We start from the raw sequence: 19,796 nt of genomic DNA, 5'->3' as shown, positions 1-19,796 counted from the left end.
AAAGACTCTGATGCTGGGAGGGATTGGGGGCAGGAGGAGAAGGGGATGACAGAGGATGAGATGGCTGGATGGCATCACTGACTCGATGGACGTGAGTCTGGGTGAACTCTGGGAGCTGGTGATGGACAGGGAGGCCTGGCGTGCTGCAATTCATGGGGTCGCAAAGAGTCAGGCATGACTGAGCGACTGAACTGAACTGAACTATCTTATTATTTAATCACAAACTTTTTGGGGGTTTTATTTTGTTTCAATTGGAGGATAATTACTTTACAATGTTGTGTTGGTTTCTGCTGTACAACATTGAGAATCAGCCATAATTATACATAGTCCCCCTCCCCTTGAGCCTCTCTCCCACCCTCTCCCCCACCCACGCCTCTAGGTCCTCACAGAGCACAGAGCTGAGCTCCCTGTGCTATACAGCAGCTTCCCACTATCTATCTGCTTTACACGTGTATAATAGATAGTGTATATATGTCAATGCTTCCTCCTCAACTCGTCCCAAACTTTTGAAGTTGTTTTCAATCAAGACTGTCTTCCTCATCTCTAAAACATCTTTAGGTCTCCCTTTTGGGGAAGAACCCTGACCTCTTGGATACACAGCACATCTAAGGTACACAACCCCTCTAGCAGGATCTCAGTGAGACAGCTCATTCCTTCTTCACCAACCAGCAAACACCAGATTTACTGTCACATATACACAGACTCGGCTTTGAGCAAACTAATAGAAAGCTGATTTTGCAACACTTGTTGGGTTCCAAAGTCAAAGACACAAAGCCTGCACCTATTAAGCAAAGCACACTTATTCAACCTCTACAGCCCCAAACTATAGTAACATTTTCTTAATTGATAAGATTTGAACTCATATCAACCCATGAATATTCAGGGGGTAGAGTAATAGGAGAAAAACCTTGAGTCTAAAGATCCCGGATCAATGTCAGTAGGGTCACTTTCTCAGGAAGGAGATGTTTTCTTTACTGCACAGCAAACATGCCCTCCATGTCTCTGCAAGGAGCCACTGTCTCTGTGTTGCAAGGGTGTTTTTTGTACAGACAAATACTTGTGTGGGAGGGATGGTAGTTGGTGCCTCTGCCTAACAGATGTACAGAAATGGGAGAGATTTTGTAGAAATATCTCCTACTGGCACTTATCCATTTCAATAGTTAACTCCTTGGAAGAAAAGTTATGACCAACCTAGATAGCCCATTGAAAAGCAGAGACATTACTTTGCCAAAAACGGTCCATCTAGTCAAGGCTATGGTTTTTCCAGTGGTCATGTATGGGTGTGAGAGTTGGACTGTGAAGAAAGCTGAGTGCCGAAGAATTGATGCTTTTGAACTGTGGTGTTGGAGAAGACTCTTGAGAGTCCTTGGATTGCAAGAGATCAACCAGTCCATTCTGAAGGAGATCAGCCCTGTGTGTCTTTGGAAGGAATGATAGTAAAGCTGAAACTCCAGTACTTTGGCCACCTCATGCGAAGAGCTGACTCATTGGAAAAGACTCTGATGCTGGGAGGGATTGGGGGCAGGAGGAGAAGGGGACGACAGAGGATTAGATGGCTGGATGGCATCACTGACTCGATGGACGTGAGTCTGGGGGAACTCTGGGAGCTGGTGATGGACAGGGAGGCCTGGCGTGCTGCAATTCATGGGGTTGCAAAGAGTCAGACACGACTGAGTGACTGATCTCATCTGATCTGATCTGATCTAACAGTTTTAAAAAATTAAATCGGTAAGATGCACTGCTTTGTAATATGCATGCATGTTCAGTGTCTAAGTTGTGTCCAACTCTCGTGACCATGGACTGTAGGCTCCACCGTCCTTGGGATTCTCCAGGTAAGAACACTGGAGTGGGTTGCCATTTCCTTCTCCAATGCATGAAAGTGAAAAGGGAAAGTGAAGTCGCTCAGTCGTGTCCGACTCTTCGCGACCCCATGGACTGCACTCTACCAGGTGCCTCCATCCATGGGACTTCCCAGGCAAAAATACTGGAGTAGTTTGCCAGTCCCTTCTCCAAGAGATGTCCCCAGTCCAGGGATTGAACCGGAGTCTCTTTCATTCTTTAGAATTCCTACCACTGAAGCACCTGGGAATCATTGTAAGAAACAAAATATAACACTGGAACTATTTTATTTCATTTGTATTGAGATATAGTTGAATTACAATGTTGTGTTAATTACTGCAGTACAGCAAAATGACTCAGTTATATATATATATACTTTTTCATATGCTCTTCTATTATGGTTTGTCATAAAATATTGAATATAGTCCCCTGTGCTGTACAGTTGGATTTTGTGTTAATCCAATTTGTATATAATAGTATGCATCTGCTAACCACAACCTCCCAGTCCAACTCTTTCCCAAGCCCTTCCTCCTTGGAAACCATCAGATAATAATTGATAGCTTACAAAAATACTTACACCAAGTTTAAAAAAAAGTGTAAAACCTGTATATTGAAGATCATTTCAAATTGTAAATAAACATGCAAATATGTTTATATAGGAGAGTCATGAAAGTATGAAATTAAATTTATATTTTATGGCAAGAAAAATTTAAACATGAAAAACTTTTCTCTACCTTTGTACTCCTCTTCCTCACTGTAAGTTGTGTGCATGACACATGCATGGACCAGACCTCCCACATCAGAGGGAAGACCTGCTCGACATTGAAGAGCAACAGACTCCTAGCATCAGTAAGACAGCTCCTTAAAAGATAAATTCCTTCTTAACCTTGTAAGGGGTCACATGACCCACCATGATGATGCTTAGATCTGGATTATGTACACTGTCAATAATATGTCTTTTCACGCAGAGCCCTCTGTCTCCAAAACTTACATCCCCGTGCCTTGACTTCTGGAGGACATAACAGTTCTCAGGCTTTCTGAGATGCTCTTCCTGGGTTATAGTTCTCAAATCTGACTCGAATACAATTTTCCATTTCTTTCTTTTATTTTTTTTCTTTTTCTTTTTTTTCTGTTTCACATATGATATTATACATTTCTCAATGCCATTCTCCCAAATCATCCCACCCTCGCCTTCTCCCACAGAGTCCAAAAGACTGTTCTATACATCTGTGTCTCTTTTGTGGTCTTACATACAGGGTTCTCGATAGATCAACTAATTCATTTTTGACAAAGGAAAAGGCACCAGGAGGTTATCGTTATTTTCTATCCTTTCTCTTTTGCTTTCCAAATTATTTTGTTATCACAAAAAACTAGAATTCATATTTTAAGTCTTCTTTATTTCATAAAAAAATTTTTAATGATAAACAGGCTTCAAAAGTTCATACACTTCTTTTAAACATCTCCACCAAGGACAGAAATGCTCTTCACAACCCTGGAAAAGAAGTTCTGGTAGAATGCATGGTGGACAGCTCACAGTCAATATTCTTCAGAATATGGATACTCAGGGTGATCAACTGCCCTAAAAGAGAAAGAGGGGAAATAATTTATTAAATCTGTCGTATTGTCACAGAGATCATTAGTCTGTGGATGCAGTCAGGATGGGCTAAAACTCTAAATCTATAAACACATCCATTCTCTCCCCCAACAAGCACACATCAGGTGTCTGCTCCATGTACACACGGCACCTGCATATCCAATCCCAACCTTCACGTGTAATATTCACCCCATAATGACAGGTAGTTTGACTCAGGTTACAATTTATAAGAGGGCACAGACCTAGGGGTAACTGTGGAGGTCATTTGAGACACAGGTGGAACTTTTGACCCTAAGTGGTGAGAAGGATCACAGTCAAGGAATTCTTTGCTGTTTTTCATAAATCCATTCAACAGAAAAAAAAAATATTGAGCACCCCTCAAATACAGGGTGCTTTCATTAAGGTATTACTATTAAATTGAAGAAATACCACATACACCTAAACAGTCTTACTTATAAAAGGTGATTACTGCTTTCTTAATTGGTATTATATAACTACACTCATTATTAATTAATATTACTGTTGTTTTCCTTCTTTATAGCCTGATTTTTCTTTCTAAATTTGTTGTTTTCAACTCAATTCATTAAAGAGTGCATCCTGAGCCATTCCATGTGCCAGGAGCTGTGCTATCAACATAAACCTACAAGGATGAGTAAGTCTAGGCATTCACAGAATAATGAAGGAGAGCACAGAATATACATAACGCTTTTGAGGACAGAAAAGTAACTTGCTATCTTTTCTCATTTTTCATCATGTCTTTTTTCAGAATCATAATATACATATACATAAGTATGCAGGCATACTAAGCCGCTCAGTTGTGTCCAAGTCTTAAAGACCCTATGGACTATAGCCCACAGGCTTCTCTGTCCATGGATTCTCTAGGCAAGAATACTGGAGTGAGTTGCCTGCATTCCTCTAGGGGATCTTCCCACACAGGGTTCAAACCTGCATCTCTTATGTCTCCTGCATTGGCAGGTGGCTTCTTTACCACTACCGCCCCCTAGGGAGTCCATATATATGTGCATGTGTACTGTGTGCTAAGTCGCTTCAGTTGTGTCTGACTCTTTGCATCTCCATGGGCTGTAGCCCACCAGGTTCCTCTGTCCATGGGATTCTCCAGGCAAATACTGGAGTGGGTTGCCATTTCCTTCTCCAGGGGATCTTTGCAACCCATAGATCCATCCTGCACCTCTTAGGTCTCCTGCATTGGCAGATGACTTTCTCACCATTAGTGCCAACTAGAAAGCCCATATGTAAATGTACACATAAATATATATATCTTCTTTACAAACAAGGAGGCTTCCCAGTGTCTCAGTGGGTAAAGAATCTGCCTGAAATGCAGGAGACACAGGAGACATGGATTCAATCCCCAGGTTGGGACAATCCCCTCAAGATGGTCATGGCAACCCACTCAAGTATTCTTGCCTGGAGAATCTCATGGGCAGAGGAGCCTTGCGGGCTATAGTCCATAGGGTTGCAAAGTCAGACACAACTGAAGTGACTGAACACTACAAACAAGGGGAATTTTGAGATCTTTCATTTGAAACTAAATCTTCATTTTATCACTAATTTGTGTTCCCTTTTCTCTAAACTCTCTCCAAACATCTCTCTGTTTGATTACTCTTCTGTCTCTTCAGTCCTGACATCCTCCTGCAGTAATTAAGCAGCTGGAATTCCATGGTACTAACTAAGTAAAGTCAAGAAGGTAGGAGCTCCCAGTGGATGGATCCCTGATGGTCAAAGTCTACACTAGGATGAGTCTTGCCTCAAGAAACCAGAGAGACCCAGATGATCTTATCAGGTGTGTCCAGCTAAGGACAGAAGTCTCTCTCTGGAAGGTCAGTCCATGATATACTCAAAATTCATTAGGTGACATTTTAAGGGTGAGGAAATGGGAGATGTGTTAGGGAAAAGATCAATAAAGAGATAAATTTGGAATAAATAGATGGTGTCTTGGTAAAGAAAAGTCCACCAGGGAGAAAATCCACCAGACACTTAGGAGAAGAAGTGGAGCCAGGCTCACTGTGACTTCTCACACTGAAGCATGTTGGCCTTCATAGGCCCCTCCTCCAGAAATATCAACAATGCATTTACAATTGTGTTAGGATAAGCAGAAATGTAATTCAGGATGGATTCCTTACTATATAGTCATTATGTATCATTTCCTCCTGATTCTACAAAGAGTTAAAGATGAAAGATTTGCATCAGTCCTTGAAAGAAGGAGCCTGGTAGGCTACAGTTGATGGGGTCCGTAGAGTCAGACAAGACTGAGCAACTAACACTATCACTTTCTGAAAGAAGAATGGGCTACAGGCACTGTGCCCTCTGTGTTTTCTGGGTCTCTGGGCCCTGAGAGGAGGAACACCAAGCACAGGGATTAGGCACAACGTAGTGAATTCACCACAATGTCAACACTGGGGATTTTACTGATTGGCTGTCCTGGGTCCCAGTCACATTTCTGTTGATCAGAGACAGAACCCTAGAGGAAACCTCTGATCTGAGGTCTGAAGGAAGCCCCTTGCATACTCCTACACTGGAAACCAGGGCTGTCTCCCTGAAATTAAGCTTTAAGAAAGCTTATTCCTCTGCTGATCTATATGCTAGAGAAAACAGTATATGTGGAACATATACAAGTCACTTACTGTTGAAAATCATAGTATCTTATATTGCTGTTGAGGCCATCAATTGCTTTCATGTCTTCCAGAGTCAGTTCAAAGTCAAACACCTGAAAAGAAGGAAGAATCACATTAATCTTTCCCCCAAGGAGCCAGCCTCCCCCTGGGGACTGGAGGAATTTCCAGCTGGATGGGGACAACAAGAGGGGACAGGGAAGCCATGTCTGTCCTCAGTTAGACAAAGAATGCCCCTCGTGAAGCATATTCTTTAGAAGCCCTCTGACCACAGCCCCACTCATCACCTGTATGTTCTCTTTGATCCGCTTTTTGTTGTAACTCTTGGCCAGAACCACAACCCCACGTTGTATCTGGTAGCGAAGGGCAACCAGAGCTGGGGTTTGCTTGTGCTTTTTGGCAATGGCAGAGAGAACTGGGTCCTCCAAGAGAAAGGGGAGGTTTGGGTTCACCCTGAAAGGAAATTCAGAAATGGCGAGTAGCTAAGACTAAGTGCTCAGTTTATGAAGAGGCTTCCCAAACATATCAGGTATGTCACCTCTAGACCAGGGCTTCTCAAAGTGTGGTCCATGAACCAGCATCATCAGCATCACCTGGGATCTTGTTAGAAACACAAAATTCCATGGCTTAGCTGAAGACAAACTGATACAGAACCTCAAATATGTCACCTCCTATTCTGTGATTACAGATCTCTGTGGGTGATTCAGATGCATTATTGAGTTGAGACCAGGACTGCCGAACTCATGGAGTTTGTTTCTTTATTACTTCTCTGTGGTTATTTTTCTTTTCCAATCAATGCTCAAAAGTAAAGACAATGGTATGAAAGGAGAATATGATGCGAAATATTGGGAAATATTTTGTTTTTCATTCTTTTCTAATTTTCACTTGTCTCAGCTGTTGATAAAAGCAGAGTAGTCTGAAAATGAAGACAATGTATTTCATAATTATTTACATTGTGTAGTTCCTCTACAAATGTTTACAAAAATGATTCAACTTGTACTTATTTTTCAATCATGATAAACCTGGAAATTATGTATTATTATCCTGATTTTAGACATACAGTGAGGGAGGCTTGGTAAGTCTATTATAGTAATGTGCTCATTAGTCCATAAATAAGTAAATTATGACAAAGCTTATGTCTTAGTTATCAACTGGGGGATTATATAGAGATTTTAATGCAGAAACTTGTGTTAAAATGTATATACAAGACACATGCAATGTAAGATATCTAGCTGGGTGATGAAAGACAAAAGAGGATTTCTCCCATCTGTCTTCTCTCCCCTCTACCCTTTGAGAGTTGTCTCCAAAGCACTGAGTATGGAACAATAATATTTTCATCAAAAAAGGAGTTTTAGATAAACTCCTTGTGACCATCAGTACTGCTCATTACCATTGTAATGTCCGCTGGGCTCCCAGAGCACCATAGGCAACCAGGACAATATCGTGTGACTTGCAGAACTCCAGCAGCTTGCTCTGGTTGAGATAAGGGTGACATTCCACCTGTAGAACACCAACAGAAAAGAGTGTCAGATTATATGAAAAGGTAATACACCAGAGAAAGCTTAAAAGTAAGAATTATATATGCTAAAGAAAAACTGTGTCACATCAAATTACAACTGGAAATATCAAGGAAAGAATTTTTTTAAATTATACTTTTGTCCTCTGAAAAGGTAAAAAATAATGACATTACTGAGAATAAGTAATTCTACCGAACAGATCTTGGTTGCTGAACATGACTGAACAGAACAAGACATGTGCCTAATTCCAGATGTGGGACAGGAAAAGAGCTGTCTAAGCTTTGGACACCAAACTATGCCAGAAAGAAAGAAATTGCACAGTCTTATGAAGAAATGTCTGAAGGACAAAAGAACCAGTTTGATGAATTCCCATTGGTGACATTTCAGTAGATTTGAGCATCAAAGGAAACCTCCAGTGAAAGCAAATGTACCAAACAGAAACAATAAAAATCCCTGAGAGAGGAAGAAAGAGCAAAAATGCTTCTCTCCACAAGTAAGTAAGTAAGTGAAGTTGCTCAGTCGTGTACGACTCTTTGCGACCCCGTGGATTGTAGCCTACCAGGCTTCTCCATCCATGGGATTTTCCAGGCAAGAATACTAAATCTTTTCTCAGAAACTGACAGTTAATGTGAAAGAGTGCAGTGTTTTCCCCTGTCTTATAAGAATAGATGTATTTTACCCTGAATAATGAGGGAATTTTACTTTTACAATAAAATGTCAGGTCAGAAGATTAAAAAGAGCATTTAAAATGGAAAATAATGAAAAACGTTCCAATGAAATAATTAATTCAGTGGAAAGTCATCAATGGATTCTCAACCATTACATGAAAACTTGGGGGAAATCAAACTTCCCCTGATGATGGTTATCATTCAACAGATGACTAGATAATTTCAAGAGGGAAAATACACATTTCCAAATAAAATATCCAGCTACTAATAGCTTTACCAGAAGAACAAAAGTACTGTCACTCACAGTGGGACAACTTGTCACCTTGCACTTCCTACCGGGGTTCATTTAGGGACAAAGCATGCAACTATCATTTTCTTGTCAAAATATTTAACCTTAATGTAGCAAGGAGTTCAGATTTAAGTACTAATTTACATAATCTAGGATGACAGGAACAAGTTAATTAGCATCACAAAATAACAATGATAAAGACAGTGTATTTGTCCAAACCTTGCCTGGATATCTTGGTAACACAAAGACTGAGTGACCATTTTACATTAAAAGAGCTTAAAATGACTCAAAATTACATGTGAACCACAATCAGACCCAGGTCAGCAAAATATTGTTGCAGCCTGGCAGAGCAGAAACCAGAACCTGCCCCATGGCTCAAGGGTGCGGCAAACTGTGCCCTCATGATTGTGCTAGTAAGCATGATGAATGGACAGACTTGGGGCTGGGCATGCTCTCTGCTCTGCTTCACTGCTGGCCCCTGCGTCCATCCCTGTGGAAACAAAACAAATGTTCCTGATCAACAGCAGAGCCTCAACTTTACTTCCTCTTTATGGAGCGCTGATCAAACTCCCCAGTATAGCTCTTTCCTAGTGATCTCATGACTTCTGCCCATAAAAGTGCGGGCTGAAAGGAGATGTCTTGGCTTCCTGCCATGGAGAGCAGGAGGGCCTACTGATCCCCCACTTGCAAATTAGATGTGTCTGTCTTTTCATTAGGCACTCGCCCCTGGTTCAGGTCTTTCTCACCCTCTGTGCTGGACATGGCAGGTGGCCCCTGAACAGAGACCTGAAGTCAGGAAGGATTCCTCCGAGGGAAGAAACTGAAAGTGAAGACATTGAGCTGTAGGTGAGACACATGGATCGTAACCAGGCCCTCAAACTGTAAGGGTGGGAAGTCCCTTGTTGTCCAAGACATGGTGTCAATGGGGAAGGATTTGAGTAAAGCTGAGAAACATCATCTCCAGCTTTTGAGGCACCTTCCCCAGACTGCAGGGGCACAGGTGAAAGAGGAGCCATTGACACAATTGCCAAGAGAGGTGGTTAAATATAATCTTTGGTTTCCGGAGGAAGGCACTCTAGATATTGAAAATTGGGATCCAGGGGGAGAAAATTTGAAAACAGCACACAGGAGAGGGGATTGCATACCTGTGATGGTATTTGTCACCTGGGGGCTAGTGCAATTGGTCCTATACCCTATACAGACAGAAATAATGTGAGAAGACGGTGTCCTCAAACGTCTTGTTAACCCTTCCACCCCTTTGCCACCCAAGCTCAAGGACAATTTTCCACCACCGCCACCTCCACTGGGTCCAGAAATGTCTCGGGAGGATAAGCCGCTGACCTGGTTTCAGCGGGCATGGCCTCTGCCCTTCCTATGGGTGCTTTAGACATTAGGGACCATCTCCCTTTCCCAACGATTACAGGCCCAACCCCAATAATCCCACTCGGGTTATTGTAACCCATGAAACTTTTGACATCAGGTTTTAAAGGAACTAATTCTAGTGTTAGACTGATTGGGGTCAATTCTCCATATACATACATGGGAGCTGTTGGAAATTTGCTTGCATGGGAGATGCTCTCCTTACAATGTTAAAATGCTAGCCAAAACAGCTTTAAGTGGTCCCCCAAATTTACAGATTTTTGCCTCTTATACTGAATTGTGTCAATAGCTAGCCTGTATTAATTTGGCCAATGGAGATAATCTTACTTTTGAAATGTTCATAGGCACAGGGCAATATACCAGTTTAATAGCGCAATTGACTTATGAAGATATACTGGTGGGAGCATATGTACAGATTGCAAAATGCTGCTGAAGCAGGGGCAGACAGTATGAGAACTCAGCAAGCCTACTGGTTCATTTGTTAAAATATTACAGAGACCCAAAAAAGACTTCACTGAATTTGTAGACTGGATCTCATCTGCTCTCCACCATCAAATTAATAGTCCTACAGTGGAGGACATTTTATTAAAACAATTATCCTATGAAAATGCCAATAAAGATTGCAAGGCTGCCCTTAACACTATTTGTCAAAATGGCAGCCTTGGTGATTTTGTTCGAAGGTGTCAAAATGTTGGTACACAGGCTCACAAACAAGCCAAGCTAGCCCAAGCAATTTGTGCTGCCTTTAAAAATAATTTTAGCTCTTCCCATGTCAAATGCTTTCAATGAGGAAAACCCAGACATATGAAAAAGGCTTGCTGTTCTGGGCCCAAAACAGATGTTACAATACCTCCGTCTACTGGTGAAAATAAAACATCAGGACTGTATCCTAGGTACCAAAAAGGCAATCACTGGGCTAATCAATGCAGATCAAAATTCCATAGGAATGGGTCCCTTTTGCAGCCCGGAAATTGCCATCAGGGCCAGCCCTAGGCCCCACAAACAGTGGGGGCATACACTATGAGGACCTCCAGCACACCCTTCAGTCTATCTCCAGCCTCTCAGTCTCTACCAGTGGAAGTGCTGGGTTGGACCTCCCACCCTGAGTAACTGTCTCAATTAATGAATTGGATTCCCACCCCCCACCACCACCCAATAGCAATCCCTACTGGGATCCAAGGTCCCATGCCACCAGGGACCATAAGACTCATTCTGGGCAGAAGTGGCCTTACCCTTAAGGGCCTCCAAATTCTTCCTGGCCTTACTGACCCAGACTATTCAGGAAAAATTAAAGTAATGGCTCTCTCCCTTTAATTCCATGTCATTCCTCAAGCTCAACAAATTGCTCAACTCCTTCTCTTGCCTTACCATGCCCCTAACAACTATAATCCTGTCACCAGAGGAGAACAAGGATTTGGGAGCACAGGTGATCAAGTAGTGTGCTTTATTCAACAAATACTCTCAGATCGGCCCACATGTCAGGCTAAAATCCAAGCAAAAACGTTCTCTGAAATCTTAGATTCTAGGGCTGGCATTTCCATCATTACTTCTCCTCAATGGTGAGCTGATTGGCCCCTGACTGAACCCCAGGAAAAGATAATCAGGCTTGGGGAAACCTCAACAATTTGCTCAAAGTGCAGCAATTCTTCCTTGCCTAGGGCCCGACAAACAGCTTGCTCACTTCCAACCTTTTATTGCAGAAATTCCCTGTAATTTATGGGGCAGAGATCTGCTTGCCCATTGGCACCTAGTTCTCTCCAATAAGGGAAAGGCAGACCATACGATGGCAAGAATGGGATACCAACCAGCAAAAGAGCTAGGAAAGATTTACAGGGAGATCCTTCTTCTTTACCTATTCACCCGAAACTGGACAGAAAAGGGCTAATTGAGGGGCCATTAAAGTTTCTCTGCCACCACACGCCACAGCTCTAACATGACTTACCTCTAAACCTGCTTGGGTATATCAGTGGCCTCTAGCAAGGGAGAAACTTATACATTTACAAGCCTTGGTAGAAGAACAGTTTCAAGCAGGACACATAGAGGAGAATGCTAGTCCTTGGAATACTCCAGTTTTCACAGCCCATAAAAAATCAGGCAAATGGAGGCTGCTTCATGAGCTTTGATTAATGCAGTAATGCAACCCATGGGGACCTTGCAGCCTGGACTCCCATCCCCTTCAGCCTTACGTCAGAATTGGCCAATTATAGTTCTGGATCTTAAAGATTGTTTTTATACAATCCCCTTAGCCACACAAGACAAAGGAAAATTTGCATTTTTGGTACCCAATATTAACCAACAAACCCCCATGAAACAGTACCAATGAAAAATGTTGCCTCTGGGGATGATGAGTCTACAAGTCTTCAAGATGGCGAAGTAGAAGGACATGTGCTCATCTTCTGCTGTGAGAACTCCAAAATTACAACTCGCTGCTGAACATTGTCAACAGGAGAATGCTGTATCCCACCAAAAAAAGAACCCCACATCCAAGGGCAAAGGAGAAGCCCCAGCAAGAGAGTAGAAGGGGCAAAATCACGTCTAGAATCAAAACTTGTACCCGCCAGGGACCTCGGAGGGCTCAAAAAAACCTTGTGTGCACCAGGACACAGAGACCACACTGAGACTGAGCCAGAACTGTGTTTAAGTCTCTCAAGCAGAGGTAAGTGTCAGCAGTGGCCTGCCGTACCCTTCAGTCAGTCTCTCCCATTAGGAAGTTTCCATAAGCCTCTTATCCTTATCCATCAGAGGACAGACAGATGGAAACCACAGTAACAGAAAACTAACCAAACTGATCACATTTGACCATAGACTTGTCTAACTCAATGAACTATGAGCCATGCCATGTAGGGCCACCCAAGACGGACGGGTCATGGTGGAATTCTGACAAACATGATCCACTGGAGAAGGGAATGGCAAAGCACTTTAGTATTCTTGCCTTGAGAACCCCATGTAAAGGCAAAAAGATAGGATACTGAAAGATGAATTCCCCAGGTCGATAGGTGCCCAGTATGCTACTGGAGATCAGTGGAGAAATAACTCCAGAAAAAATGAAAAGACAGAGCCAAAGCAAAAACAATGCCCGGGTGTGGATGTGACTGGTGATGGAGGCAAAGTCCGTTGTTGTAAAGAACAATATTGCATAGGAACCTGGATTGTTAGGTCCATGAATCAAGGCACATTGGAAGTGGTCAAACAGGAGATGGCAATAGTGAACATCAACATTTCAGGAATCATGACTGGACCGGATGGGTGGGCTGGGTGGACTGGAATGGGTGAATTTAACTCAGATAAGCATTAATTATATGTGGGCAAGAATCCCTTAGAAGAAATAGAGTAGCCATCATAGTCACCAAAAGAGTCCAAAATGCAGTACTTGGATGCAATCTCCATAACAACAGAATGATCTCTGTTTGTTTAGAAGTTAAACCATTCAATCTCACAGTAATCCAACTCTGTGCCACAACCAGTAATGCTGAAGAAGCTGAAGTTGAATGGTTCTATGAAGACCAACAAGACCTTCTAGAACTAACACCCCAAAAAATATGTCCTTTTCATTATAGGGGACTGGAATGCAAAAGTAGGAAGTCAAGAGACACCTGGAGTAACAGGCAACTTTGGCTTTGGAGTACAAAATGAAGCAGGGCAAAGGCTAACAGAGTTTTGCCAAGAAATCACAATGGTCATAGCAAACACCCTCTTCCAACAATGCAAGAGAAGACTGTACACATGGACATCACCAGATGGTCAACACCAAAATCAGATTGATTATATTCTTTGCAGCCAAAGATGGAGAAGCTCTATACAGTCAGCAAAAACAAGACTGGGAGCTGACTATGACTCAGATGATGAAGTCCTTATTGCCAAATTCAGACATAAATTGAAGAAAGTAGGGAAAAACCACTAGACCATTTAGATATGACCTAAATCAAATCCCTTACGATTATACAGTGGAAGTGAGAAATAGATTGAAGGAATTAGATCTGATAGACAGAGTGCCTGAAGAACTATGGACAGAGGTTCTTGACATTGTACAAGAGGCAGTGATCAAGACCATCCCTAAGACAAAGAAATGCAAAAAGGCAAAATGGTTGTCTGAGGAGGCCTTATGAATAGCTATGAAAAGAAGAATACTGAAAGGCAAAGGAGAAAAGGAAAGACATACTTATTTGTACGCAGAGTTCCAAAGAATAGCAAGGAGAGATAAGAAAACCTTCTTCAGTGATCAATGCAAAGAAATAGAGGAAAACCATAGAATGGGAAAGACTAGAGACCTCTTCAAGAAAATTAGAGACACCAAGGGAACATTTCCTGTAAAGATGGGCTCAATAAAGGACAGAAATGGTATGGACATAACAGAAGAAGATATTAAGAAGAAGTGGCAAGGATGCACAGAAGAATTATACAAAAAAAAATCTTCACAACCCAGATAATCACAATGGTGTGATCACTCACCTAGAGCCAGACATCCTGGAATGGGAAGTCAAATGGGTCTTAGGAAGTATCACTAGGAACAAAGCTAGTGGAAGTGATGGAATTCCAGTTGAGCTATTTCAAATCCTGAAAGATGGTGCTGTGAAAGTGCTGCACTCAATATGCCAGCAAACTGGGAAAACTAAGCATTGACCACAAGATTGGCAACGGTCGGTTTTCATTCCAGTCCCAAAGAAAGGCAATGCCAAAGAATGCTCAAACCACCATATAATTGCACTCATCTCACACACTAAAGTAATGCTCAAAATTCTCCAAGCCAGGCTTTAGCAGTACGTGAACTGTGAACTTCCAGATATTCAAGTTAGATTTAGAAAAGGCAGAGGAAACAGAGATGAAATTGGCAACATCTGCTGGATCATTAAAAAAGTAAGAGAGTTCCAGAAAAACATCTACTTCTGCTTTATTAACTATTCCAAAGTCTTTGACTGGATCACAACAAACTGGAAAATTCTTCAAGAAATGGGAATACGAGACCACCTTACCTGCCTCCTGAGAAATCTGTATGCAGGTCAAGAAGCAACAGTTAGAACCGAATGTGGAACAACAGGAAAGTGAAGCTGCTCAGTCACGTCCAACTCTTTGTGACCCCATGGACTGTGGCCTACCAGGCTCCTCCATCCATGGGTTTTTCCAGGCAATGGTACTGGAGTGGGTTGCCATTTCCTTCTCCAGGGGATCTTCCCAACCCAGGAATCGAACCCAGGTCTCCCACATTGCAGGCAGATGCTTTACCATCTGAGCCACCAGGGAAACATGGAACAACAGACAAGTTCCAAGTGGGAATGGAATAAGTCAAGGCTGTATGTTTTTCACCCTGCTTATTTAACTTATATGCAGAGTACATCTTGCAAAATGCCTGGATGGATGAAACACATACTGGAATCAAGATTGCTGGGAGAAATATCAATAGCCTCAGATATGCAGATGACACAACCCTTATGGCAGAAAGTGAAGATAAACTAAAAGCCTCTTGATGAAAGTGAAACAGAATGAAAAAGTTGGCTTAAAAATTCTACATTCATAAAATAAAGATGATGGCATCCAGTCCCATCACTTCATGACAAATAGATGGGAAACAATGGAAACAGTGAGAGATTTTATTTATGGGGGCTCCAAAATCACTGCAGATGGTGACTTCAGCCATGAAATTAAAAGATGATTGCTCCTTGGAAGAAAAACTGTGATCAACATAGACAGCGTATTAAAAAGCAAACACGTTACTTTGTCAACAAAGGATCATCTAGTCAAAGCTATCCTTTTTCCAGTAGTCACGTATGGATGTGAGAGTTGGACCATAAAGAAAGCAGAGTGCCAAAGAATTGATGCTTTTGAACTGTGATGTTGGGGAAGACTCTTGAGAATCCTTTGGACTGCAAAGAGATCCAACCAGTCAATCTTAGAGGAAATCCTTCCTGAATGATCATTGTAAGGGCTGATGCTGAGGCTGAAACTCCAATACTTTGGCCACCTGATGCAAAGAACTGAGTCATTGGAAAAGACCCTGATGCTGGGAGAGATTGAAGGCAGAAGAAAAAGGGGACAACAGAGGATGAGACTGTTTGATGGCCTCAATGACTCAGTGGACTTGAGTTTGAATAAGCTCTGGCAGTTGGTGATGGACTGGGAGGCTTGGTGTGCTGCAGTCCACGGGGTTGCAAAGAGTCAGACATAACTAAGCGACTGAACTGAACTGATCTGAAATCACAAGATCTGCTCTAAATCCTGAGCAATTCTTCCATAAACTGTTAGGATCAACATAAGCGTGTAACTTCATCCTCTAACCTGGGTGACTTTCATAGTCTCCAGCACATTTCTCTGTACTGTGCTTCCTGTTGAAGCTGGGACACCAAGACTAAGGATTCAGGCATCCAAACTCCACACAAACCCTTAACACCTGTCTCACTTGGTTTTCTCTTTATTTACTTCCCATTCCATGTTTTCATGGTCTTACTTCCTGTACACAGTTTCATCTGAGCACTTTCACACCTGATATCTGGTCATGTGTTCAGCTCAGTGAAACACCTCCTTCCTCTAAGTTCTGGAGGAATTTCATCTCTGTTGCCTTCCCTCAGTCCCCACTACAATTGAGCAGGAAGCCATCCCCATCTTTTCCACCCAGAGTTGATCAAAGATACTGTTATAGATTCTATTTACACAGTCCAGACACAAGCTTAGTTCTGTAGAATCCCCTCTCCACAAAGGTCAGATGAACAGGAGGGAAGGACAGAAAGACATCAGGCTCCAGTGTAAGAAGGAGGTTCTGAAGAACAGGAGGGAGAGGAGCCGAGCTGCTCACCTGATTGCAGACGGGCTTGTACTTGAGCCCCGGCTTGTTCAGGATCTTCTCCAGCTGCTTGTGGTTGAAGTTGGACACCCCGATGGACTTGGTCAGCCCTGCGTCCTTACACTTCTCCAGGGCCTGGGAGGGAGGGGTGGTGAACAGTCACTTGGAGTGGGCAATATAGCAATAAGAAATGCTGAAAAATCATTAAGAGGGTCTCTTGTCAAGAATAAGCATTGCTTATCAAGAAGATAAAGGGGAAGAAGGTCATGAAACAAGAAGTATCATCTCTTCCTTAGAAAAAACCTGGAGAAGACAATCACATGGAACGAAAGAGATGTCTATCTACACTGTCCCAAATTCTCCAATTTTTTCCTCTCTGTGGACATTTCAGCAATGGTTCCCTCCCCTCAACCCCAGCATCCCAGCCCTTGGATTCATGAACTGCTGAGTGTGATGGTCCACAGCCCATTCTCACAAATGGAAGAGAGGAAGGAGGTTCCCCCTCTCCTGGCTCCTCCCCTGGTTCTCTCCTCCCCAGACTCACCTCCCATGTGCGACAGAGATCCACTGAGTCAAACATCGGTTTTCCATTTTCATCTGTTGGGAAAAGTGTCTCCCCTGGCTGGAATAGAAGCAGTCATTTCAGAGATATCACCAAATAATTTCTCCACTTTTAGCCAGCTTGCCAGGCACATCTGGTACTAAATGTGGATGCTAAACCTCCATGAGGTTCATTTACTTTCTGCATACTAACATTTGCAAAGAGGTTTGCAAATGGAGTTATCAGCAATGTCTTTAGAAGGCAGTTTTCCAGTAATCTCTTTTACATACTATATGTTTTCATAGATATAATTTTCCTACATTCTCATGGGAACTGTCAGTGCCTTAAGTGAAATTTTTTCTGCCCCTTATGCCTTTCCTCTTGCAAAATGCCTCTATTTTACTGCCTGCATAAAAATTGCAATCTTGACTTGGACTACATATAAAAATTCCTTTTCACTCTAAACATCTGATAGCTTCAGGACATATACATGAACCAGCAAGGTTCTCTTTAGGTTGATAAGCTTTGTGGAAGAAGCAGACATACTCTCAAATATTCTGGAGAATGAGGCTTGAACAGATCACGGTCATTCTGCCACCCATGGAAAATGCTGAGATAAAAATAAAACTAAGAGTGATGTCATTATAAGGAATAGAAAAACAGAGACATTTCTGTCAAGTATTAGGAATCCTTAAATCTATGTAGATGAGAATTGCCCTCTACATAGTCCAATAAACTCTTTGGCAAAGGATGGCTTGAGCAGAATTCTGTATTCTAAAAAATTGTTCTGCATAATAGATGTTGTTCTTGCTGTTTTGTTTTGGCTGTGCCATGGGTTTGCTGTATCTTAGTTCCCTGAACAGGAATTGAACCCATTCCCTCAAAATACCCTGACTCAGCACTGAAAGCACATAATTCTAACCACTGGAATAACTGGAAAATTCCCCTCTACATAATGCAGTTCTTAATGGCTAAGTGCAGTCTGCAAACCTCACTATGAATCCAGGCGACAGCGGAGGCCAGGTCTCCCGAGTCCTGAGAAGACTGTGAGGTTTAGGCCCACCCAGAAGGACATCACCAAATCCACGAAACATGAAAGGGTGAGAGATGAGAAGACCTCATCCTGTTCAGGTATGAGGCCGTGTCAGCGCTCAGCATTCTGCACTAAACTCTGGATGTGAAATCCCAACTCCCAGGCCTAATCAGCGCCATGCACAGAACTCACCTATTTCTACTTCCTCAAGATTTTGAGACAGAGTCTTGGATTATTTAATTTGTTTCTCTGGAGACAGGTAAGAAATTCAAAGAACCTCCCCCAAAAGATGATCACAAATGATTAAGAGATCTACTCTAGTGTAATCATTCCTTCAACCTAACTAAGAAAAATCTTGTCAGCCATCCATGGAAGTTATAGACATTCTGACCCAAGAAATAGAACAAAGGTGATCACATAAATCACCTACCATCAAAGCCACTGGTTGATGAATAATATAGAGATCGACATAGTCCAGTTGAAGATCTTTCAGTGACTTTTCCAATGCTGGTTGGACCAACTCTGGACGAAGGAAAGTGGACCAAACCTGCAGAGATTAAACAAAGGAAGCTGTGGGAAATGATTGCTTCATGTGATTTTTGTTTGACTTGTTTCACTTAATAACTAGACATTGTTATTGGTTAGAAAGAGATGACCATGGGAAAAAAGTTTCATTTCTTTCTGAGTTCCATTCTTTATCTAACCTACCCATGTAAACATCATTATTTGATTGAATTTATCACCCGTACATCTTTCACAATGGAATGAAATGAATCAAGATATAAATAACTTTATCAAATAATTACCGTACCCATCAACTGACCTATGCTTGATAGAGTATAAAAGCAGAACCTTAGTCTACTTTGACCAAACAATCCATCTTCTCAAAATTAATTACTATCTTGTTTACATAACTATAAGGGGAAATGCTTTGAACACTTTAATATGAGCAGAACATAATTCAAGACACTTTGGCTAGATCTTGTATAATACACAAAGTGTCTCTCCCAATGCTCTCTTACTCTTGGAGCTGAGAACTGAGATTCAGAATGTGAAGAAATTTGAGAAACTCACCCAGATGATAAGAAAAGCTATAATCTGCTCCCAGGTCTATCTGATTCATTAGCCCATAATAAATTACACTGCTCTGGCCTGGGCTCAAAGAAATAAAGTGACTTTCATGTAAAATTAAAATTTGAACACACCATGATGATAAAGCTATAGTTGCACTCTTTTGGGAGAGGAGGACACAGTGAGAGAAAAAGGATACTAGATTTAAGATACAAATAAGTGTGAAAACAGTGGTACCAATAAGCACCTTCACTAAACTACTGCTTCTATTACCAAATTGTCATCTACCCCAGTCACTTGCACACATGTGCACAAACACAACACACAGCACCTTTGAAGTGTAGAATATGTCTTCTCTCTTCACAGTGCCATCGGCAATCTTGCTTCGAATGGCCTGGCCAACCTGCTCTTCATTTTGGTATGTATAAGCGCTGTCAATATGCCGGAACCCAGCCTCTATAG

At 42.0% G+C, this 19,796-nt stretch overlaps 2 protein-coding genes across 2 annotated transcripts in view; both read right to left on the bottom strand.

The window, feature by feature from the left end:
* LOC104985995 (dihydrodiol dehydrogenase 3-like) overlaps positions 1-19,796 on the bottom strand; it is a 75,874-nt gene that overhangs the window by 43,160 nt on the left and 12,918 nt on the right. The window lies entirely within an intron of this gene.
* On the bottom strand, positions 2,926-19,794 carry LOC104986133 (dihydrodiol dehydrogenase 3-like; the record flags this gene model as incomplete). Its single annotated transcript, XM_010836595.1, has 8 exons — positions 2,926-3,418; positions 6,076-6,158; positions 6,351-6,516; positions 7,454-7,563; positions 16,702-16,824; positions 17,234-17,311; positions 18,694-18,810; positions 19,666-19,794. Coding segments are annotated over 8 exons (849 nt in total), but the record flags the coding sequence as incomplete, so codon positions are not given.

The sequence above is a fragment of the Bison bison genome, unplaced genomic scaffold (assembly GCF_000754665.1).
Source record: "Bison bison bison isolate TAMUID 2011002044 unplaced genomic scaffold, Bison_UMD1.0 scf7180017864063, whole genome shotgun sequence".
In the NCBI taxonomy this organism is placed as follows: Eukaryota; Metazoa; Chordata; class Mammalia; order Artiodactyla; family Bovidae; genus Bison; species Bison bison.
The sequence above is the reverse complement of the archived record's forward strand: the minus strand, read 5'-3'. Positions and strand labels throughout refer to the sequence as shown.